General features: G+C 41.7%; 2 protein-coding genes across 2 annotated transcripts; both read right to left on the bottom strand.

The window, feature by feature from the left end:
• Positions 1-1,972: 1,972 nt before the first annotated feature.
• Positions 1,973-2,668, bottom strand: LOC131237867 (uncharacterized). The gene has a single exon (XM_058235904.1). The coding sequence runs from the start codon at positions 2,622-2,624 to the stop codon at positions 2,322-2,324; it is 303 nt and encodes a 100-aa protein (XP_058091887.1). The 5' UTR covers positions 2,625-2,668; the 3' UTR covers positions 1,973-2,321.
• Positions 2,669-7,146: 4,478 nt separating this feature from the next.
• LOC131237873 (transcription factor MYB4-like) lies at positions 7,147-16,615 on the bottom strand. The gene is made up of 3 exons (XM_058235910.1): positions 16,331-16,615; positions 14,123-14,252; positions 7,147-7,933 (listed from the first exon to the last, which is right to left on the bottom strand). The coding sequence occupies exons 1-3, from the start codon at positions 16,461-16,463 to the stop codon at positions 7,393-7,395; spliced, it is 804 nt and encodes a 267-aa protein (XP_058091893.1). The 5' UTR covers positions 16,464-16,615; the 3' UTR covers positions 7,147-7,392.
• Positions 16,616-25,407: the final 8,792 nt, after the last annotated feature.

The raw sequence follows: 25,407 nt of genomic DNA on the forward strand, positions 1-25,407 counted from the left end.
GTATTTGATATTTTCAAAGTAATGCCATAAAAAAGTGCAATGATTACTCTCCCACTCATTAGATGAGCTGGCAGAGATAGTCCACTGTGTGAGTGATCTAGGGTTCAATCCTTGATAATATAACCTTTCCAAAAAAGAAGAAGAAAATGGTGCAATGATTACAAATTCCTTTACCTGTCTCCTAATACATCTAAATTTGACCAGCAATTCTTTGGCTTGACGGTGGTAAAATTGTAACGGTGACACTCTTCATTTATATTACTGGGGTAATATGTGAAACAACCAGGCCCTTAATGGAACCAAATTGCAATTCATTGTAAATGACGACCATTTCATGCACTTGAAATTGCCTTCTTGCAGCGAGCCACAACCTTGCTAAACCCATCACGAGCTGAAATAGCCATGCGTACTGAAGGATTCAACAGATTCCCTTCCATAAACCATTCAAAGGCTTGCCAACTCAAATTCCCAATTTTCATCATATGGTTGCTTCTTTTATTGGCTCTTGACAGCGTTCATATAATCATCCTCAGAAAATAGAGGCACTGCCAAGATGCCAACTTCGTCTAGAAGATAACTGCCAGATTGAGAAACCAATGGTGGAGGCAATTACAGAAACATGTATATCTGATATAGTCACCAAATAAAAGCATGAAACAAAAGCGGGAGAGGGAATTTTAAAAAAAAAGGTGTTTGAAAGGAGAAATGAGTGTTGCAGTGACTACGTCTAGAATGCAATTTGAAAATCTTTGATGATGGAAGACATTCCAGAGTTTGAGTTACAATCCCATCTAAGTATCATACATACATTAGTAAGGAAATGGTAAGTCATACTCTTCATCATGGTTAGGTACAGCATTGCAAGGCAATTTTCAAATGAGTTGATGCAATGCTCCCAATTTCACCAAATTGCCCCACATGCTCGAAGAGGGCAAACTGAATTGACTTGCAGTTTGCCATTTGCTCTAAAGGAGGCAAATAATTGTGAATTTCCACCATAAGTTTGTCAAAATTAGCTTGTTGGTTGGGAGCTCCCAACACGCAAACTCACCAATTTTTGCATGCCAATTTGGCCATTGCATGAGTTGAATACACTAAACCATTCAGAAGCTTGAAGTCATGAAGACTTGAACTCAAAACATGCAATAAGATTTGAAAAGATTTGCAAACTTTAAGAATGAAAGCCATGAAGTGAATGAAACGGGTCTGCAAGCTTCATGAAGATCACAAATCAAATGAACTGATGGGAAACCAAATCCAGTGGACTGGACTGCATTTTGAAGGACACCCTGGAAGTTACAAACACAGGTGCCCCAATCAACGAATGTAGCAACCTGATTTTTTTGGCCAGGGCATGTTCACAACTAGGCCATGCGAATGTATTTGGAAATAAAATAAACTCGAGAATGGCAGGCTTCAAAGTTTGGAATTTGGGGTGGGATGGAAATGAAAGATGCATAAGCGCCCATCTATCTTCTGCAACAAATAACAAGTGCATACCTGGAAGGTGTCAGACAAACTTCAATACGAAACCAGTCGTTCATGTTGGCCTTGCAAACCGGGAACTTCCAAACATAGTCACCGTTTAATAAAAACTTACTTTCAGCACTTATCAATGAAAATATCAAGTTTCAGTGATTTTCACTGATTCAGATTGATTGGCAAATCTGACTTATCAAGTATGGGGTTTTTTTTTTTCTCAGCTCCCCTCCCTTCACCTAATGCTGGAAAGTGGCAGTGCATCAAAAATTTCCTTTTACTTTTGACTAAAAATCCCTAAAAATGTTTCAAAATTATAATTCACCAATTAATTTTCAGAGCTAATTTTTCAGTTTGTGAAACGACACCATAGTCTTAATCACAGCCTCAAGCATCACCGACAATTTGGGGAAGTTCCACCTCCGGGCACCCAATCACACATTTTCACCTCTCAAACCATCATCAATCCCATAATATTTCCAAATAACAGAGAGAATACAAAGCATTGCATATCATATTGATTAACTCATAACATCAACCCAATTCAAATCCATTCATTCCATGTTTCCACCATCACATACACAAAACCCAATTGAAATTCTACTATATACGAAAATCCTAATATCTAAAACGCAAATAAAACAAAACCCAATTCATTTTCCACACCAAGAAACTGAATTATGGGTTTAACCAAAGGAAGCTGATACTTCACCCTCCCCCATCAATGCAATCGACCCTCTTCTTCTGCTTTTGGTGCTATTTCCAATACCAAGAGTAGAAAAGAGAGGGTTTATGCATAAAAAACAAAGGGCGCATGTATCATCTCCTTCTATGAATTCATATCAGAAAACTACCCGAAATTGTGGGGCGTCGTCGCCGGTCGATGGAAGTATCTCCCACCGGCACGGCTCGAGATCGTCGGAGACCGGGCAGTATCCGGCGAGCGTCACCTTGTCGGCGGTGGCAGCGGCGGAGCCGAACTCGAAGACGGTGGCTTCAGTGGGCCGCGGGACTTCCATGGCTCCGTTCATGCCTGGGATTTCGGTGGCGGGGTTTCGGTCCGATTTATCGGGTTTCGGGTCGGGGTTTTGGGCGGGTTTCGAAGCCGGGGCCTTTTCGCCTTTCCACCAAGAGAGGATTCCCATGGCTGTGGTTTTGCGGGTGTTAGGGTTTGGAAGGGGTGGGTTTTTGTTTTGGAGAGGAAATATCGGAAGCGGATTGCGTACTGAGTAACTCAGTACGCTTAAGCGTACTGAGTAAACTCTGTGGGGCCCACCGTAATTCATGCATTGTATGAACTCCGTCCATCCGTTTTATCATATAATTTTAGTGCTTTAAACCAAAAATTAATCATATCCAAAGATAAAGTGGATCACACCACCTGACACAGTGTGAATTGAATTGATCAAAATGATATTTGTGTTTTCCCTCCATCTATGTCTTTTTGATCCTATGAACAGTTTGGATGACAAATAAACTGGCGGCGTTAGAAATGTTTCAATGGTGGAAATCAATACTTCCACTGTTTCCTTTGGTATGGTCTACTTGAGCTTTTGATATACTATAATTTTGGGCACAACCCTTAAAATGATATGGAAAAATGGATGGACGGAGTGGATAAACCGCATGAATTCACGGAGGGCCCAACAGAGTTTACTCAGTACGATAAGAGCGTACTGAGTAACTCAGTACACATTCCGATTTCGGAAATATCTAATGCTCGGTCCGAGATTTTTGTGCTCGGGATTCGAGTGGGGCACACCTTTTGGTGATCCGGACCGTTCATCGGGTGGGCCACACCATGGATGGGAGTTATGAAAATTCCTGTGGTTGTAGTATCCTAATCATCCGTTTTATTCGACCTGGAAAATGGACGGTTAGAAGGAAACAGTTCGGCTGATGAGATCTGCCGATCGATGCGATTTGTCCGATGGAGGGGGTTTTTAAGATCCTGCAACATTGCTACGTGTGGGGCCCACCTATGAAATAAACCATCCATCCGGTGACCTACTCATGGGATGGACAGCAACTTAATATTTATCTATCTGATGATCCTGTCCATTCAATGGGTGGCTTGCAAATGGATAATTCCAGCCAACGGTCCAGGTGGGGTCCTAGGAAGGAGTAAAGAGGTATTACAGAGATGTTCAAGTTGGACCGGTTATTCAATGATCCAAACCGTTGATATTGCGGAGCCCACTTTGGGTGACCCATAAACCTCCCAATCTTCCAATTGAAAGTCCTAATCCTCCTTTAGCTGGCTAACAAATAATGCAATTAACAGAGAGACTGGGGTTTGCCTCGTTCCCACCGTGTGTGGCCTGCATGTTTAGATGGTCCCATGATGATTGAATCGTCCAGTTTCTTACTGCTTTTGTAAACTAATAAGATATCGTACCGAAAGCACCTCTCAGTTATTGTCCCCATCTTTGGTTTTGGAGTTGAATATGAGCCATTGAAAATTCTTTTTAATGTTTAGAGTTTATCCACCGATAGTGATTGGTGAATTATCCAATCAACTTAATTTTCCAACAATGGCATTTAATGTATATTGACCACAGGCTACGAGATTTCTACACGGACGTGGTCCAATAAAAAAGCGTCAATAAATTGAGTTCAGTATTTAATTGATATATGTTGAGTATTATTATTAAGCCATGTCAGCCATAAATCCCTATGTAGGCGATTAGCTTTAGCCACCGTGTCAAAAATCTCATTGTTTTTCTACACACACATATATCCCCACGCACTCAGGCCGTAATGGAATTTACACCCAAATCCATAGCTGAACTGGCGGATTGGGTGGAGATACCTCGTTTAAACACTTAGGGCCTGTTTGGCCAGGCAGATTGGATGGGAGTAGATGGTACTAGAGTGAATTGCAAGGATTTCAAGGTAATGATAGTTGCATCAATGGATTGGTGCAAGATTTATGGGATTATTATATCCCGGGATTGCTGTATCCGGTCTATTTGGCATGCCCAGCTAATGTTGGGATTAAACCTTCCATTCCCTTTCAATTCCTCAAACCAAGCATGTCCTACGCAATTTTGAAGGGATTAGAGTGGATTGGACGGATTTAAAGGTAATGATAGTGATGTCACAGGATTGTCTTAAGATCGATGGGATTGCTATATCCCGCGATCAGGATCCCATGTCTGTTTGGCACGCCTGGGCAATCCTGGGATCTATCTTCCAATCCCTTTTAATCCCATCCAATCTGCCCGCCCAAACAGGCCCTTAAGGTCTTGGCATCGATCCCTAGCGGGGGTGGCTAACATAGAGTGTGTACGAACAAGCTAACTCAAAAAATAGAGAGGCCGTAGTGGAATTTCACCACCTATGGGTACCCCAACCCTTGACTGGGTGTTGAAACTCCTAAGAGTCTACCACTGTGTCAAAAATCTCAATGTTAGAATTAATGAGAAAATCTTGTTAAAAAAGAATTTTAAAAATATTTATTATGAATTAATTAATAATCTAAACTTCGATATAAAATTATGGATTTCGATAACTTCCCACCATATGATTGAATTTCCCATGATAACATAAACATAGCCAAAGCTTTTGAGCCATGTGTGGGTTACTCAATCTTCGACATGAACCCTTTTTATTTTTTTCATACAAATAAAAGCAAGCTATGGTGCAAAAATCACCTCAATGGATTTATCTAAGCATTCGATCAATAGCATAAAAAGTGGATGGTTAAGAATAAGCAGACAAACAAAATAAGTTCAAACATCATCTTAAATCATCTATTCAATGGGCATGGATTGTGTCCTACCCTTGCTTGTCTCTAGCCACGAACGAGCAAACATGTGTGGGGTCCACTTGAAGTATCTATTCATCCACATTGTCCACTCGTTTATTGAATCATTTTTTGGTACGAGCCCAAACATGAAGCGGATCACACTCAAGAATCATCTGTGGTCCACTTGAGCATTGGATCTGCCTCATTTTTTGAGCTCATACCTTAAAATGATCAAAGAAAAGTGATGGATGCATGGATACACAAATACATCACGGTGGGCTCCCACTATTTGTGACTAGAGAACTGCAAGAATAAGATACGAGTTTGATGATTCTAATTATACTATCCATGACTCCCAAAAAACAAATGCTTATAATAAATTGGCCTCATTCCTAAAGTTAGAATCAAGGCATGATTTTTTGCACCATATATTTCTCCCAGTGGTACTATTGAATGATCCATCCCACTTGTAATAATGTGGCCTCATTCATGAGATTAGCATCATCTAATTAGCATGATTCTTGCACCATGGCTTGGTATTAATGGTACTATTGAACCAACAATTCTAATTGAAGATTGGGCATCCCATGCCTCATTTAAAAAGTATAGGACAATGCCAATGTCCCATAAAGGTGGTGGGAAGGTCAGCCAAACTCTAAAATTATATCATGAATTGGTTTAACTTTTTAATAGGTTTTAAGTTGATATGGGTGTAACTTTTTAAAAATTCAAAATTATTGATATTTTCAAAATCCCCCTATACAATCATAAAAATTGCGTCGAGCTTAGTCCACATGAAAATATTGCAAGCTTTTAAATAATCCAGAATATATTCCATATTCTTGTTGTTTATGGTGTGGCCTACTTAATAATTGGATTGCCTTAATTTTTTGTTAATCTATATAATAAATATGGTGCACCTTTGGATAACTTGGATGTCATATTATCACATGCATACCGCGATGGACCTCAACTTAAAATTCTAGGGGGTTGTTTGGCACCTTGGATTGGAGAGGATTGGAGAGGATTAGAGGGGGTTTCAAATCCCCACGGTTGTTTGGCAGCAAAAAGCAACTGGGGATTGCCAATCCAGGGGGTTTCCAATCCCCTCTTTGAGGGGGTTTGTAATCCAAGGTGAGAGCTTGGATTGCACCTAAAATCATTTGAATAGTTGCATGTATAAATGTATGTCACTGTACACTATCATTCTACTGGGCACATGGCCCACTAACAATGATTAGCACCGTCCAAACATTGTTCATGTAGATCAGCACCATCCAAATATTGTCCAGCACCGTCCAAACATTGTCCATATTAATCAACGATTAAAAATCGTTGGTTAGTCACTCAGACATGATCTTGTGCTTGCGGTCCATCTAAGACTTGGAATTTCATCACTTTTAGACAAAACATATATTTTAGTGGGCTTATCACAACCATAGTGTCAAAAATTATATATCTCACTAATTGGGGATATTAAAGTTGATTTAGTAATTAAATTCAAACCCCTGTGAATATACCATGTATAGGTATTTTTGAATTAAAGTTGATTCACACTCAAGGGTACCAAACACATCCAGAGGATTGCCAATCCAGGGGGTTTCCAATCCTGGGGGCTGCGAATCCAGGGGGTTCCAAATCCACGCTCCCAAACAGGCCCTAGGGAAACCAGACCAGCCCAAATCTAGGCTGTATGTGGTTAGCTGTTGAAGACCCAGCTTCACCCATGGCTAGACTGGTAAATAAGTTCAAGGTCCAAATGATAAATGGACTACCATCAAGCTGACATGGGCCTAATCCTAATTAGGTGATAGCTTTCCAATAATGATCCGATCATCTCACATTGCCCCATTGTGTCTACTTAAAACAAATGGTTGGCAGATATGACAGTTTTTTTTTTTTTTTTTTTTCTCCTCTTATTTTTTTTTTCTTTAATTCAACAATTATTTATTTACTTACAAGTTGTAAATACTTGCATAATAACTCCTTTTGAGACGATTAAAAAGAAGAAAGAAAATCTATCTATACTAAGCATAGAGTACAAGCAACTTTTGGGTTGAGACAAATAATGTTGTCCACCTAATTATCAACTTAGATCATATGTGAATCACCTCACTATGTAAACTTTCATTTGCAGCCACACTGGCACAGCTCAGTAGTAGTTATACGATCTCCTGCGGTTCTTTGTTTTCCATCAAGATGTTGGACCAAAATTCCATTGTATCATCGTTCCGGTATGGACTTTGATTTTCTTCAAAACAGGAGGAGAATGAATATTGAAGCTCAGAGTCAACAACAGTTCCCATGACATCTTCCCATGTACCAAAACCTTCGAGTGATGACGTTTCGCCAATAGAATTATCACTCAATTTCATAAATGTCTTCAATGAATCGATGCACTTTTCTTCGCTGGATGTGTCATAGTTTTCGCTTGAAGACAAGACATTGCTGGAAGAATATTTAGGACAATCAATCAAATAGTTTAGATTTTCAAATTTCAAATGCATTGGGAGATCTTGTTTTGTGGTAATGGGTTGTGATTCCTTCTTCATGTTGGCATTGTATTTGGGCATCTCCATGGATTTTCCTTTGGTTTTTGGGGTTGTGGGATGTTGTTCAAGTTGCTTTTTAAGGTGGGTGTGCCAAAAGTTCTTGATTTCGTTGTCGGTTCTTCCTGGTAATCTCGCCGCTATTGCTGACCATCTGTTGGAAGAAGAGAGTGAGATTTTTCAGCCATTCATCACTTCATTTTGGTAATTTCTACAACTTTTAATAATGTACAGTTTTAGTACCTAAGAAGAGACAGGTTCCTCTGCAACTATGGAAGAATATGCTTATTTTACAGTTCGTGTTTGGGCCACATGGTGATATGTGCATGACATCTACTCCATTCATCATGTGCATCCCTTGGACCCCAAAAATCGGGCTGGTCCAAAACTCAAGTGGGCCACACAATGTAAAACCATAAACAAAACCTCTTAAATCATGTGGTGTGGCCCACTTGAGTTCTGGAATGGGCTGATAATTTCGGTGTTTGTTCATCCTGATGGAATGCATCTTGTGAATGGATAGGATGACGTATACAAAATACAATGGCCCCCCACACAATCTGATAGGTTTTAATGCTGCGCATCCCCATCCCTATCCCATATGTTACCGTTGGTGTGACCCACTCACGTTCTAGATCAACCTTATTTTTGGGATACAAGGTGAACTAGAAGGAGCACGCCTCAGGGTTGGAATGGATGTGAGTCCTATATCACAGTGGGGCTCACAGACAACATTGTAGAATAAGCTTACTTTGCAATAGTTTCATAGGAACAGGCCTCTAGTAGTGAAAGAGATAATTACTATTTTGTGAATTGGTAATCCTCTGTTACTCTTAAAAGGATAGCCTTTCCTATGCTTGATCATTATTTTGTAGGATCAGATCCGGGGCCTCCATCGGTGCACAAATCCAGTCAGTCCACTCATAAAGTGGGCCACACTTATGCACTCAGTGTGGACCATTATATATATATATATATATATATATATATATATATATATATATAACATATGGCTCACTTATTCTTCAGAATTGACTGATCTTTTGGGTGGGCACATAAGCCTGCCACAACCCCAATGAATAGAGTTGTGCATAGAGGTGGGCATGGGACGACTTGAACCAGCTAACTCGACTCGTTCGACTCATTTCGATCCAACTCAACCTAAATTGAATGAGTGAGTCGCTCTGAACTGAGTAAGCTTTGCCCAATCCGAACTCAAATCGAGTTGAGTTCGAGTTACCCAGTAACTCGACCCAACTTGACTCGAAACTTGATCCGGTTAGACTCGACTCGATTCGAAACCCGACTCGACTTGACTCTCTAACCCTACCCCGACCCGATCCCAACTTCTCTCTCTCTCTCTCACCCCCCTCCTCTTCTAAGCCCGACAACCACCCACTACCATCACCCTCCTCCTCCTCCTCCTCTTCTCGCTCTCCTCTCTACCCCCTCCCTCCCTCATCCTCCTCCTCTTCCTCTTCCAAGCTTGACAACCACCCACCACCATCACCCTCCTCCTCCTCCTCCTCTCTCTCTCCTCTCCACTCTTTCTGTAAGACCCGTGTCCTAGTCCGTACCGTTCCGTTAGCTTCCGTGGTCTTTCCGGTCGAATTCCGACAATCCTCGATCCGTATCCGACGTTTGCGCGCGATCCTAAGCCAAGTCTTGCTTACCGAAGTCGGCTCAAACCGAAACCTATACCTTGGCGACCGCGCCGTCACCGCCGTTCCAACGCCGCGACTCGGGCACCGAACTGATACCCAGGGTAGAAGATGTAGGCCCATGTTCAATTCGAAGAAAACGCCACGCGTACAAATTCTGAGAGAATCTTTATAACCTATCCCATCAATCAATCAATCAATCCCATCAATCAAGTACACATCACACATCAAGTCAAGTACAAGCAACCCATACCCTATCCTTACCTCTCTCTTACACAATCTACCCAAAGTCAACTCTCTCTCTCTCTCTCTCTCTCTCCACCCATCCCTTTCTTATAACCCATCACTCCACCCATCACCCATCACACATCACTCCATCACCTCTTATCCTTCCCATCACCTCTCTCTCTCTCTCTCTCTCATTTCTCAAATCTCCCAAGCAACCCAAAGCTTCACACGTCCAAGCATTCCCAAGTTTTTCCAAAAACATGAAGTGTGGCCCACCCTCTCATCTCTCATCCACACCATCAAAATCCCATCAACCACCACTAAAAGTGAAGGCAAAGAGCATAGAAGGCTAAGGGAGCAAGGAGGAGGCCTAGAGGTGGGTGATCTTTGAGTTTCTCCGTTGATTTCATGATTTGAGGGCCCACTTGTTGGTGGGACCCATTTCGATGTATGTGATGTATCAATGGAGGGCCCATAGTGGCGGGGTCCCTCCTCTCTATCACCGTCTCTCTCTCTCTCTTTCTTTGAATGGTGATGATGATGAAGGGGTGAGTGTGGCTCACCATGAATCATATTTTTTATGTGGGACCCATCGGATGAATGTGTTGGATATCCAACCCATTAGCGGGCCTGGATGGAAGGAAAACATAAACATCAGGTGGATCAAACAGGTGGGCCACGTGCATGTGGGACCCACCATGATGTCCATTTTATGTGTGACGTCCAGCGTCTGTGGACGCTGGACATGGTGGGGTTGGCTAACAGTGAAGTGTAAACTGACATGGGAGTGTATTAACGAGCTAGCCAAAATAAAGGGAATGGTGGGCCACTCATGCAGGCTCCACCTCGATGTATGTATACAATCCACGCCGTCTATCCCGTTGCTCAGCCTATTTTAGGCGTTGAGCCAGAAAATGGAGTTAATCCGATAATCGAGCGGGCCATACCATAGGGAATAGTGGGGTTAACCATTAAAACCCGCCTTAATGCTTTTATCCGCCACAATACGCTGCATATTGGACTCGATGAGTCTGTCCCGAGCTATGGAATTCAATGGCTGGGTCGGATTTGTCCGAGGCGGGCCCCACCTACTAAATACCGTAGAAAAACAAAAAAATAAAAAAACAAAAAAACAAGCAGCAGCAGCGTAGCAGGCGCTGCCAGCAGCTGGCAGACGGACGACAAGCTGGGCCTCACGGCCCCAGTTGTGGGCCCCATCGTGATGCGTTTCAAACATCAACGCCATGCATTGGGTGGGCCCTTAGGGCTATGGACCCCCTGCCAAAAATCAGCCGTATACGGAACTCAGGTGGGCCATACTATCTAAAATCACTCGAGGACATGCCTAAAACATATAAAATCACTCGGTGAGGCCTACCTGAAATTTAGATGCGGCTGAAACTTGGCCTGAACCCTCAGTCAAGTGGGACACACATAATGGGTGGATTGGATTTGTGAACCACATCAGGGTGGACTCCCTGTCCACGTGACCTTATTAACAGGTTGTATGGAAAATTAACATTACAGTGGGCCCAGTTTCTCCCCTAGTCCACGTGGCATTGTGAACAGATTTGATGTAAATAAACATTACGGTGGGCCCAAGGTCCGTGTGACCTTATAAATAGTTTGGGTGGCAAATAAATATTACAGTGGGCCCTACCCAGGTCCACGTGACCTTATGAACAGTTGGATGGCAAATAAACGGTACAGTGGGCCCAAGGTCCAAGTGACCTTATGAACAGTTTGGATGGCGCATAAACATTATGGTGGGCCCCAGGTTGGATAGAAAATAAACATTTTAGTGGGCCCTAGGTCCTTGTGACCTCATCAGCAGGTTGGGTGGAAAATAAACATTATGGTGGGCCCCACTTATGTATGTATTGTGTCCACACCTTTCATCAGTGTGGACCTCCACCATGAAGTATGTGATTTATCTATGCCTTCCATCCCTATGGGACCTACCGTGATGCATGAGTTTCATCCAAATTGTCCAACCATTTTGGAGATTATTTTAAGGCCATGTATTAAGGTCCATCTTGGTGTATTTGTAGGCCGTCCATTGAGGCCCACTTTGATTTGTATAAGGCCATTTGTTGAGGCCCATCTTAATGTATTTGTAGCCGCCCAACTAAAGTCCACTTGAGATATATGAGTCCATGGTTTGAGGCCCATTTGATGTATTTAGGCCCTTGGGTCGAGGCCCAACAAGATCTATATAAGGCCCATTGTAATGTGTGATTCATGGCAGACCGTGCCTTGGGAGCAATGATGGTTTGATGTCCACATTGTAAGGATGATGTTGGTTAAATGTCCGCATTGTCACTCTCTCCTTAGGGCCCATTAATAGGCCCATACCTGTAGCATATAGGCCGTTAGGCCCATCTTCGTTTTGATCAGAGCCCACCACCACATAATATCTATAGTATAGATCCATGATTCATGATCATACGCATCATATGTATGCCTAATATGAGAAGTGACTGATCATAGCATATGCCTTCGGGCAGATAGTTTATGGGCTCCCTGACAGGCGGAGTTGCCCCACATGATCGCTCGGTATGTGCAGGATCGTTGCATGTCTGATAATATGATTCATGCACTTGCATTAGTGTGATTGTGATTACTGTATGCCCTAGTGACATTAGGGCCATAGCCTCCATAGACATATCGTGGGTGGCTGGATTGGATACCAGAAATATTGTTACTAAGCATCGGGGCGCCATAGATGTCCCTGGGTGAAAATTCCTGAACCCGATAGTACCAGAGGATGACTCCAACGTTAAGACCGAGTGGATATATGAGCACACGAGGGCCGAATACCAGGAGACTGCGTCTCCCACTGTGTCGTGGTCGGTTGGAAAGGGGTGTGGCCTTACTCGTTCAAGGGTAGGGGGCAATACTAGGTTAAGTTTGACCAGCTCGTGAATGGGTCCACTATCGACATGCCGGATAGGTATTGACAGACTATTGGCCAGGCGGATAGTGATGTTTCTTACGCTCACTTGGACTATGCGGCTAGGAGAGCGACAGTGTCACTTGGAGTGTACTAAACCCTGGTGATTATCCAAAATGAGAACTGTACTGATACATGATGAGGATTGACATGCTTGAGTTGCATCTCGTATCGCATGTCCGTGTTATGCCCGATAGCATTCATATCTTGCATCGCATAGCCTTGGTATGGCTGATTGCATTCGTGTATCCATCAGCATGATTCCGCATTACTTTGACCTTACATTCTGAGCACACTTATACTGCGCACACACTTACACCACCCTCTAAACTTTCTATAAGCTTATGCATGATTGATGCGTGCAGGTAACGCCAGGATGTAGCCATAGCATAGTAGCAGCAGGAGCGTGTAGACGAGCTTTTGGAGTTTCTATCTTTTGCATTATCTTATATTCTCTTTAGATGCATTGTACTGAAAAGTTTTTTTTTATTATCATAGTGGATTTTGTGATGGTGTTCTTGTGGTTATTTTTCGTGGGTTATGCTTGTAGTTATGCTCATTATGAATTAAATTGATATTAGAAATCCTCCTTGTAGGATTCCATGATTGGAACCTGGTAAATGGGTGCCGGGAGCCGAGAATGGGGTTATACGGAGGCTGTCGACGCCGGATTTGGCGATCGGGAATTTTGTGAGCCCGGTTTCCGAGTTCGGGGCGTGACACTTTCCTTCCCTCATCTCTCAATCCGACTCGGTGCCAACTCGACCCGACTCGGTACTTCTGACCAGATCGGACTTGGATCGAGTTAGGCATGTTGGACTCGGTATCGAGTCCGATCGAGTTCGGGTCAGGCCTATTTCAAAACCGGATTGAGTTGAGTTAGCTCTAACTCGATCCGACTCAACTCGATGCCTAGCTCTAGCTGTACTTGAGTTAAGCTTAGGCTAGCTTGGCCAATAGGCTATCCCAACTTGAACTCTACTCGGCTCGGCTTGGCCAACAGGCTATACCAGATTGAACTTGGCTCCACTCTGTCATCGAGCTTAACTGAGCAACTTGGCTGAGTTCAAGTTCGAACGTATGAGCTAAGTTCGAGTTTAGGTTTTATATTTTTTAAATATATATAATACATAATATATACTATATTGTAAACTACACACACACACACACACACACACACACACACACACACAACATTTATACTAAATTATGAACTTGATCTGAGTTGAAACAATTCAAACCGAGTCAAGTTCCAAACTGAGTCAAGTCAAGTTCAGTCTAGCTCAGACTTGACTCGAAATTTTTTTCAGCTAAAAAAAATCAGCTCAAGTAGAGTTGAGTCGATGTTTTCTGAGTTGAGTCCAACAAATTAACCAAGCTAACTCGGTTTGTGTACAACTTTATCAATGAATGACACAGAAATATCCTATGATATATGCAGAGAGAGAGAGAGAGAGAGAGAGAGAGAGAGAGAGAGAGAGAGAGAGAGAGAGAGAGAGACCTATTTCCAAGGGATCCGTGCAAGTCGATGATGGTTTGCTCTTCTTCTCTGCTATAGTTTCCTCGTTTAATATCTGGTCTCAGATAATTCATCCATCGGAGTCTGCAACTCTTTCCACACCTCAACAGACCTGTGAATAAATTAACAAGCTAACACCACTTTATTCATCTGTGGACCTACAATCTTTGCACCCAAATAATGTATTTGAACCCTGTTGTGGATCTATCATGGCCCAAAAATCACATCGATTAGACAATCCTAACTATCTAATCAATAACAATCAAATGGATAGTTTCAAAGTAGTGTCAATGCTACAAATTAATGGGGGTAAAGTTAGATGGCTAAGATTGTCCAATCAGCATTGATTTCGTACTAATTTCCATCCACATCCAATAGCAAAAGTTTCAAAATTAGCGGCTGTTCATTCAATGTGTGCAATGAATGAGTGGACCACATATGACTAGGGGTGTACACGAAACCGAGCTAGCTCGGTCAGCTCGCTCGACTCGACTCGAAAAAGCTCGATTAGACTCGGTTTGAAGCTGAGTTCAAGCCGAGTCGAGCTGATTTTTTGAGCTCGAAAATGAGTTTGAGCTGAGTTCGAGCAGGCCCCAGCTTGACTCGACTTGGATCGAATCCAGCTCAAATTGAACTTGGATCGAACCAGTTCGGTGACTCGGTTACTTTGCCATTGATGTTGCTCACCAAGTGTTTGATAAAATGACTCAACGAAGTGTGGCTGGTGGCAAGGAAGGTATGTACATGAAACAAATATCATTTTTTTTCTTAGTTTTTATGTTGCTTAGAAGGTGTTTGATAAAATACCTGTAAAACCATTGCTTCTGTTTCACATACAGAGAGATTTTGAAGGTGCAGCCTAGCTGTTTGTGAAAATGCCTTAGTGTCAAACTCGGCTGGATCTTGGCTTGAACTTGGCCCGAGCTGTTGACTGAACTAAGCTAAGCTGGCCAGTTAGGCTCCAGGACTGAGCCGAGCCAAGTTCAAGCTGAGGTCAGCCAGTGGCTGAGCCTCAGCTTGACTCGATGTACACCCCTACCTATGACAAGCCCATTTTTAGTGTCCCAACTCTATTAAAATATTTTGTTCTACTTTGTTTTCTAATAAAAGATTAAAAAGGGACGCACGGTCCACCCTTTAAGTTAACAATAACGGTGGTCGTTATGCGCTGTTATTATAGGATAAGATATGTTTTATGTAACCATTTTTTAATACCTTGTCCTTGTTAGCTGACTTGCAAATTTATTATGATTGGATTATTAAAAAGAAAAGGTCGGTGGCATGCAGAAGTGGATGGATAAGATCATTGGTAGAAGATAGGTCCTATCATAAATGTTTACCACCAATCCAATTGCTATGATTTTTGGCAAGTGGCCAAAGAAGAATCCACCGGGACTAATGAACGGTTGAGATAGATGATGTGATACCAACTAGTGCACATGCAAATAGGTGCATGGGAAGGTTTCCATGCACCTACTAGATCCTCTCTCTTGAACAAATGATCCAGTGATTATTAGGAGAACAGGGATACGTGCATGGTCCAATCAATTGATCTGGATCATCTATTGTGTCCGGCTCACACTTCAATACACCACCATGCAAAATCACACCCGTAGAGCAGTCTACTTAATTGTCCTTCACTAGCACTGGGTCAGTTTTCCCATTTTTGGAGGGACTCACTTGTCTGAACCATAGACGCATAATTCATTTGGTGGGGCTCACTTGTATGTACCATATAGCAAAAAAGAAGAAGAAAAGCTTCTGATCAAAACAGAAAATGAGAAGATCTTTGATATAGATTTCATGAAATATTAAAAATTATACTCAAACATGTATAAAAGAAGGGCCTACTATGAAGATCACCTAGTTAAAAAATCAGGCTGGTCGACTCATCAAGTGGGCCACACATACGAAAAGAGTGGAGGGCTCACATCAGAGCAGTAAACAGTTTGATTCGATGTACTAACCATCTCATCCTGATTTTTTGTGACAATTGATTTTCATGATGGGTGGCCCACCTTTCATATGGCTCAAATGTCTATCCCAGCATGAAGTGGGCTATTTGTGATCATTTCCCACCATTCATTTTCTTCTTTTATTTTCAAACTCTTTGTGATCAAACAAAAAACAATCAATACAATCAAGATCAATACTCCCTAAGAAAAACCCAACTGAGATTTTTGGATTTACCGGCTTTCTTGGGAAGCGCACGCCAGTTCCCATGTCCATGTTCATGGATGTAAGCTGTCAGCCGTTGATCTTCTTCTGGTGTCCATGTCCCCTGCCTCAGTCCTGTCCTATCGCAACAAGGAGCTCTAACCATCTTCCCTCACAACACCCTTCAATCCAAATTCCCAAGTCTTCCCACAGTCTCACATCTATTTATACGCCGTATGGTCCCACAAATTCAAACCATGTAACACGTTATCATATTCGTATGAACTTCAAAAGCAAAATCAGGAAATTTCCAAAGTGGGCCTCACCTCGTCTAATAGTTGTATCTCAATGGGAGAAATGATCACATGCAACCGTGTTTCTTTGTCTGCAAACTTGCAATATATGCAGAAATCCTGTCCGTTAAAAAAGTGGGTCACACCATTATGACTACTTGGTATGAAAATCAGACCGAGCAATGGGTGGCTCATACCAGTACACTGAGTGATGTTAGAGGCTGGTATGAACCAGCCAATTAGTTGATTGGTCTGATTTTCATACCGGATGATCATCATGATGTGGTCCACCTTTTGAATGGATTGGATATTTGGCATATATGATAGAGTATTCAGAAATAAATAGGTGTTGAAAGCTACTGTACAACCGTTGCATCTGATAATCTACGGTTGCTTGGAAACTTCCTTAATGGATTAGTCATGTCTTTAATAGTCATGTCACGTGGGATGCATGAAGACTGACCAAAAAATAAAGGGAGCGGATTACCTGCCTGTGGAGACCCGGCATTTGGCTGCAGATTGGGTACCATACACGTATTTGATGATCTGAACCGGGCATCCTGCATGATCAGCCGTTGATTGGACCTTAAAATTTTATTAAGATTGGAATATTGTCCAATAAATGGGCCTTTCCTAACTTAATGGCAACCTTTGCTATAGTTCGTTTGTATGCCATGGATTAAAGGTTAGATTCATCCATACAATGTGATTTTTTTATTAGTAGCCCATATACCATTGGAAAAAAAAATAAAAAATAAAATTGACGGTTTGGATCACATTCACGTTTGCCACATGCTCAGAATAACATGAAATCCGCTGTCACAAATGAGACCCTTTGAGAGGGAAATGATCCAATACATCGGACGTGATTGCATGGTGGCAGGTCTCTATGGGCCCTACTGTGATGTACCTGTTTTATCCATGCGGCCCATCTTTTTTTCCAGATCATTTTAAGCCATGAGCTAAAAATTGAATCATATCCAAAGGTCAAGTGGACCACACCACAGGAAACAGTGGAAATTAAATATGTACCGTTGAAAATTTCTTGGGAAGCAACAGAAGTTTTAGATCAAGCTGATATTTGTGTTTTACTTTCGTCCGAGTCTATGCGATCCTATGAACAGGCTGTACAAATAAACATGACTCTGGGCCATATGGAAGGTTTCAACAGTGGAACTCATTATCCCGGCTGTTTCCTATGGTGTGATTAACTTGAGCTTTGGATATGTTTCAATTTTGGCTCATTTCCTAGAATGAGCTGGCAAAACGGATGAACTGATAATTTTAGGGCTTTAGCCTAAAATGTAAGCATATACAAATCTCAAGTGGACCACATCACAGGAAACAATGTGATTGAACCTCTACCATTGAAAAATTTTTGGAGGCTACAAACGTTTTAGATTAAGTTGATGTTTGTTGTTTCTCTTCATCCATGTTTTTTTGATCTTATGAATAGATTGGATGACAAATAAACATTACTGTGGGTCCTAAGAAGGTTTCAACAGTGGAAATCATTATTCCACACTGTTTCCTGTGGCATGGTCCACTTGAGCTTTAGATTTACTTCAAGTTTGGGATCAACCCTTAAAATTAGCAGGAAAAATGGATGGACGGTGTGGATAAATCACATACATTCACGGTGGGGCCAACTGAGTTTACTTAGTACGATAAAAGCCTACCGTGTAACTCAGTACGCAATCCGACTTCTGCCATGACGTAGGTCGGTGGCGTAGGGTCACCGCGCAATCCGCGTTCCAATGCCTGGCGGGACACGGTTTGGCCAGTGATGCTGACACTGTGAGGTCTCTAGTGGTCGGTGCTACCCCACGATGCATGTGTTTTATCTACGTCCATTCATTTAAAATAAAATTATTTTAGGGCTTACTCTAAAAATGAGGCAGATCTAAAACTCATGTGTCTACACCACCGGAAAACAGTAGTGATTAGATGTCCACCGTTAAAAACCTCCTCGGGCTACTGTAACATTTATTTTACATCCAACCTATTGATTAGGTCGTACGGACCTAAATGAAGGGAAAAAAAAGAAACATTACCTTGATCCAAAACTTTTGTGGCCTGCAGGAAGTTTTTAATGGTGGGCGTTCAATCAACACTGTGTGGTCCACTTGAAATTTGGACCTACCTCATTGCTGGGCTCATATCATGGAAAAAATGGACGGATGGCTTACCTTCGACATTTCTCCCTATGAGATCTGAAGTTGCATCGATATTTTTAATTGGAGTACTACCATGCTTTCTGTGCTTTGTCTCATGAGACACATGGGAAGATTTCGGATGATCACGACCGTCCACCTGATAATCATGGACCACGACCCTAATGTTGGGATGAAGTGCTGATGTGATCATTCAATGGTGCGGTTTGAACAGCATGTGTTCATACTCGTATTTTCAACTGGCTGTTTAAATGTGATTTATGGATGGTCAAGATCATTTGTTCGTAGTGGTTATTTTGACCAGGCCCCATCATAGCCTAGCAGATGGGAGTTGATCACCAATCATCCAGGATTATGGGGGGATCATCCAATGATAGTACTCGGCAGATGAACGGCTCTGATCACATGACCGTCTATGCCGCGGAAGTCACAGTGGGCCCATCGCCCATTCATTCTGGTTATTTTTCCCACATAAAGATAGTGACTCACCATTTATTCGTGTACGCCACGTGGGGAAGCCATCAGTTCATTGTTATTATTCTCTGGCCATGGATTCGGCTCCAGAAGATGGACGGTTCTAATCACCTGATCATTTCTGTATATAGGACCTCATGTGGTTATCCCATGGCCGATGATAGTGCCTAGCAGATGGACGGTTCTGATTACTCCACCATCTCCGCGTTTAGGCCTCATGGGTCGACGTATGCAGGTGGAGCATGCATTGTGATGCATACAAGACAAACATAAGCGAGTTTCATGAGTCAAATGCAGTCTATGGTTTAGGATCGGACGGTCAAAAGAACTTGATTTGGGTTTCGTGATCACATGGGTTGAAGGATGGGAATTAGAAAAATGAATTATTATTATTATTATTATTATTCTTATAATAATAATAATAATAATAATTTTTTTCACGTGGGGCTCATGCTTCCCGTGAGAATGGTCAAAATAGGGGTTTTTAAAAAACGGGCTACGAGGCACGTATGCTGGATGGACGCGGTTTGGCTAGTGACGCTGCCAGGTGGCTAGTAGTCGGTGCCCTGTGGGCCTACCATGATTACTGTATTTTATCTATGCCTTCTGTTCATTTTTCCATATGATTTTAGGGCTTGATTACAAAAATAGGCAAAAATGAATCTGAGGTAGACTACACCACGTGAAATTCCATATCATTTAATTTTAGGGCTTGACCCCAAAAATAGGCAAAAATAAATCTGAGGTTGACCACACCACGTGAAAATAATAGCGATTGAATTTCCAACGTTAAAAACCTCATCCGACAGCTATAATGTTTATTTGACATCCAACCTGGTGATTAGGTCATAGTGACAAAGACGAAGGGAAAAGCTAAATATCAGCTTAACCCAAGGCTTTTGTAGCTATTGAGAAAATTTTAATAATCTCGTCCTATAAAATGATCTAGAAAAATGGATGAAATATACATCATGGTGGGGGCTCACATAGCACCGACCATTTACTGGGGTCTTTTTAGGTACATGGATCCACCCCGAGGTCGGTGGATCCCTGCATTTGTAGAGTCTAATGTGATGCATATGACGTCCATCCATTTTGGGGATCATTTTAGCATAGGAGCCAAAAAATAAAAATAAAAATGGGGCAGAATCAAAGCTCAGGTGAACCACACCATAAAAAATAGAAAAATAGTGATGATCAACTGTTAAAATTTTTTGGGTATAAAGTTTTTAAATCAAGTTGATAGTTGTGTGATCCTTTCATGCAGGTTCCATGACCTTATTTATAGGTTGGATGACAAATAAATATTCCAATAGCTAGGAAAAGTTTTTAATGGTGGACATTCAATCACTACCGTTTCATGTGACATGGATTTGCTGCATTTTTGGGCTCATGCTCTTAAATGATTTGGGAAAATGGATGGATGATAGGTAAAAATGATTTGGCGGAATGAAGGAATGGTGGGGATGTAAGACATACATCATGATGATCCCACAATAGGTATCCACTTGAGCGGCACCCTATTTAAGTATTGTGAAGGATAAGGGGCAAAAGGATAATTCTGGCTGTCTGCTTGATGGGTTCCCATCTACGGTTGGACAATAAGTTGCCACCATCCACTCTCTCTGCAGATGACTTCAATGTGTGTCATGTGCATGGATATCTAATTCATTTAATACTTCTCTCACCATTAGGATAATTTTATTTAAAAATTAGTTTGTCTACTCTATTTACTTTTGGCCTACTCCAATTAGATTAGATGGTTTAAAAAATGTCACGTGATGGCCATATAAAGAAAATGAACTTCAAAGCTAAAAAAGCTAGACACGTATTTATATTAATATTAGGAGCATTGAATGTAAAAGCCCACGAAAAGTAAATCTTCACAACTATCTAATAAAAACAAATCTCCATCGAAGTATCTTAGTGTAACATATGGCACGTTATATAAGATTGGTCATAGCTCAAGTAATGGCTTAAAGAACTATGCATGATCATGTAATTAGGTAGAGAAGGGATTCTCATTAGTTTGAAAAATTGTGCAAATGCATATAACCTGCTTGAAAAAGTATTCTTTTTCGTGTGTTGCTTGTTGGAAATGCGATTTCTTTTATACATGTGGCTTTATGTAATAAGCTACACTTATATTAAGCTCAAAAGGATTTGCACAGCCAACTAACTTGACCGATCATACCATAGCATGCTATATAAATCTACTGCCTTTCTAAGTTTACAAAGGCAACACACGAAGAAGAGCTCCAAGCCTAACACAACTTTATTCATCCGTCTATCATTGACACTTATATGTTTACTTTATTTTAGTTTAATCCTCATATTCAATATTAATCAATATTAATGGTATCTCTCCGCATAGGGGGTCGCGCAAAGTATTTGATTTGAATCGAGCCACACATTTGGCTCTGGTAAGCTCCACACACACGCACGACCCAATTTTAGCCAAACACACTCATCACTCATCATGTGGACCACACTAATAATTTGTTATTTATAAACGGCTTTACATTACTTTTCTATGGTGCAGCCCAACTTAGTCAATAGATTGAGCTGATTTTTTCATGAGGTGATGCTTTTGGTGGAGCCAACCTACTGAACGGGGTGGATTTTGCACGCACATGATAGGGTGGGAGTCATCGATGGGTGGTCCAATTACCGGTTGGTTGGATGTGAGAATTTCTCATGTTGTTATTGTCCACTCGATCTGATTTTTTTGTCGTTGGTTACCCCCATCGAAAGTGAGGCCAAGCACTTGAACGTTTGGGATTGAGTACATGCATGCCACGTGAGTAATAGATGTGTGAGAGCTTACGGACAATCATAGTCTGTGGAGCAACAATATTTCTTCCAGTCGTTGCACTCGTTAGCTCTTTCTCTCCAAAGGATTTTCCATAAAGAATAGTGGGCTTCAGGTGAACAGAATGTTAGTGGATGGCCATGGTTGAAAATCACACCGAAGGGACGGTGAAGATGAAAATGATTAACGGTCAGAACGCAACAAGATAAACTGGAATATAAGTCAATCTGTTCATTGTGGAATTCAATTGGAGTCCATCTACCCCTAAGATCCACCGTAGAGATGGTCTAGATCTACTGCATCACTTACCACTTGTCAGTTCATAGGCGACGAATGACCTTTCCTGATCCAGCATGCTGGATCAAAGCCCTAAACCTAGGGAACGTTAATCACATTCACATGCCACTTTGCATCGTTGTCAGTCCCACCCTGACTTGATCTGCTCTGACTGACGTCAGACAGGTGACGAAAGGCGAGTGGCATCTTTCCTTTTTGCTGCTTTCAAACAGGAAGTTTGAATCAATCAGGATCGTCCAGATTGTGGGCCCTACGGTAGACCGGTTATGGTTCAAAAACGGACACGCATCTTTATCCGTGCTACCACTTTCCTGTACATTTTCTACTTTGAATATTGACTTCTAGACATTGGTTTTGTTCCGTTATTTTGAAGTGTCCTTTTAGGATAACAAAAGCATCTATAGGTTGGAGTGGTTTTCAGACCTTGGGACATCAACGGTTGTGTTTGATGGACACGAATTGACTGGGAAAGCCTTAGTAGGAAACTTTATGCGACGAATGGCTAGGTGGGGTCCACCATTATGTTTGTGAGAAATCTGCTCGGTTTATTTGTTTTTTCAGATCATGTTAGAACATGGGCTGAAAAATAAAACAGATTGAGGACTCAAGTGGTCTACATGATAGGAAACATTGGGAATTGAACGTCCACCGTTGAAACATGTTTCGTGGGGCTACAATAGTTTTGGATCATGGTTTGTGTTTTCATTTCATTCCATAGGAATGATCTTATGAACCGTATAGATGCATGGCATGTGAGCATATGAACATCAATGCGGATTGCAAGGAGATCTCAACCGTAAGCATTTCCTTAACTACTTTTTCCTTAGGTGCAGCCCATTTGAATTTTGTATGTCTTTTTAGTTTCTTGTCCTACAATGATCGGGCAAAATGGATGGACGAACTGGATTTCTCACAAATATTATGGTGGGCCGGTAGTGGATTAGCTGAGACCCCGGGTCAATAAGGTGAGTGGGATCCATGACTATGGGGCCACTGTGATGTATGTGATTACATCCATGCTAGCCATCCATATTGAAAGCTCATTTTAGGTAGAGGTGGGCATCAAGTCGAGTTGGACTGGATTAGAGTTGGTGGATTGGGTCCAACTCGACTCGGTCTGAAATTTTTAATGAATTGACCCGAAGTCGATCTGATTCGGGATCGAGTCTGGGTTATCTGACTCGATCCGATCTGTTGTATTGCTGTCCTGACTCGAACCAAGTCTGATTAAGTTAGGGAAACTGAGTCGGATTAGGTTGGGTACGGTTCGGATCGATTCTTCACTTTTAATTTTTTTTTGAAAATTTTTGAAAAATAAAAAAACATGATTTTCACCGTTAAAAAATTCGTAAGGCCCACCATAACGTTTATTTTCCATCCAATTTGTTAATAAGGTCACAACTACATGGATGAAGAGGAAAAAAATCATATTAATCCGAAACTTCTGTGACCCTTAAAAGAGTTTCAATGGTAGACATTCAACCCCCACAGCTTTTTGCAGTGTGGTCCACTTGATCTTTAGATTTGTCTTATTTTTTGGCTCAAGCCTTAAGACAAGCTTGCCGAATGGATGGACGGTTTGGATATAACACATACCTCATGATGGGACATAGCTGGTGCGTGGTACACCTGCCAATCCACTTCCTTATGTCACGTCAATACACCAGTGTTAGGAGTCTCGAGGCACCTTAAGCCATGAGCTGAGACCTGAGACTTGAGAGGAGACAGATCGACTACTCCCCCTGCCACTAGCTAATGGCTGGTGGTCGGTGCTCTATGGACCCCGCCATGATGTATTTATTTTATCCATGTTGTCCATCTATTTTTCTAGATCATTTGATCAAATTGGATACCAACTCGAACTTGACTTGTTGTGTGGTCGGATCCGAGTGGGCCTACTCGATCCGACTTGAACTTGGCCTTCAGATCAGGTTGGATCCAACTCTAATTTTAGGGCATGATCCAAAAATGAAGCAGTTCCAAATCCCAAGAAACATGATGATTAACCATTATAAACTTCTTGTGGGCAACAAAAGCTTTGCATCGAGATGATATTTATGTGGACTCTTTGTCAAGGTGTTTGTGACCAAACTTAAAGGTGGAATCTATGAAGTTTTTAATAGTGGGGATTCAACTACGACTGTTTCTTGTGGTATGATCCACCTAAAATTTAAGTCAGCTTTATTTTTTAGAACATGGCCTAAAATGAGCTTTCAAAATGGATGGACGGTGTGAGTCTAAGGCACATATTACTGTAAGCCCCACAATCAAGGCTCTCACGTAATCTGCTCCCATGTAGGTACCTCCTCATGGCCCAGTGGTAGACATCTACACTGCAGTTATTGCTTGGAGTGCCGCACATGTGGTGCCTGGTGCGAGTGTTAGTAAAATAAGAAACATAAAACAAGAGAGACGAGGTATGAAAGTCCTATGTGGTGTCTGTAGGAAATCTACTTCGTCCATCTGTTTCACAAGCTAACAATAGAATAAGATGGGTTTTCTACTGTGCGATCCCCTCACTTTGGGCCTCACATGACTTCTCCTTATAACAACTTCCAATTGTCATGTTTTGAATCTGTTTCAATTTTTGTTTCTGTCCCGCCATGAGCTTGCAAAACCTTATCAGATGGAGTGAATTGCTCATGGACATCACGATGGGCCCCACATAACTTCTGCTTATAGGAGCTTCCAATTTATAGGGGCACAAGCAATCTGTCTGTGATAGATGGATGCAGATTGCCTTCAACAGCCGGCTACAAGGGGTTTCTGCAGCAATAAGCTTTGTGGGGCCCACCTTAATGTATTTCTCATACCGATGTCGGCCATCTGCTTGGCCAACCCTAAATTGAGGCAAGTGAAGTCTCAAGTCACCATAGAAGATAGTGGGGTAATGATGCCCATCATTGAAACCTTTCTATGGCCCATCAAGATGTTTATTTGTCATCTAACTTGTTAGTAAGACCACTGGATCTAACCTGAATGAGGGGAAAACATAAATATTAGCTCGATTCATAACTTTTGTGGCCTCAAGAAGTTTTAACAATGGGCGTTCAATACCAA

Source organism: Magnolia sinica, chromosome 1, assembly GCF_029962835.1.
Source record: "Magnolia sinica isolate HGM2019 chromosome 1, MsV1, whole genome shotgun sequence".
In the NCBI taxonomy this organism is placed as follows: Eukaryota; Viridiplantae; Streptophyta; class Magnoliopsida; order Magnoliales; family Magnoliaceae; genus Magnolia; species Magnolia sinica.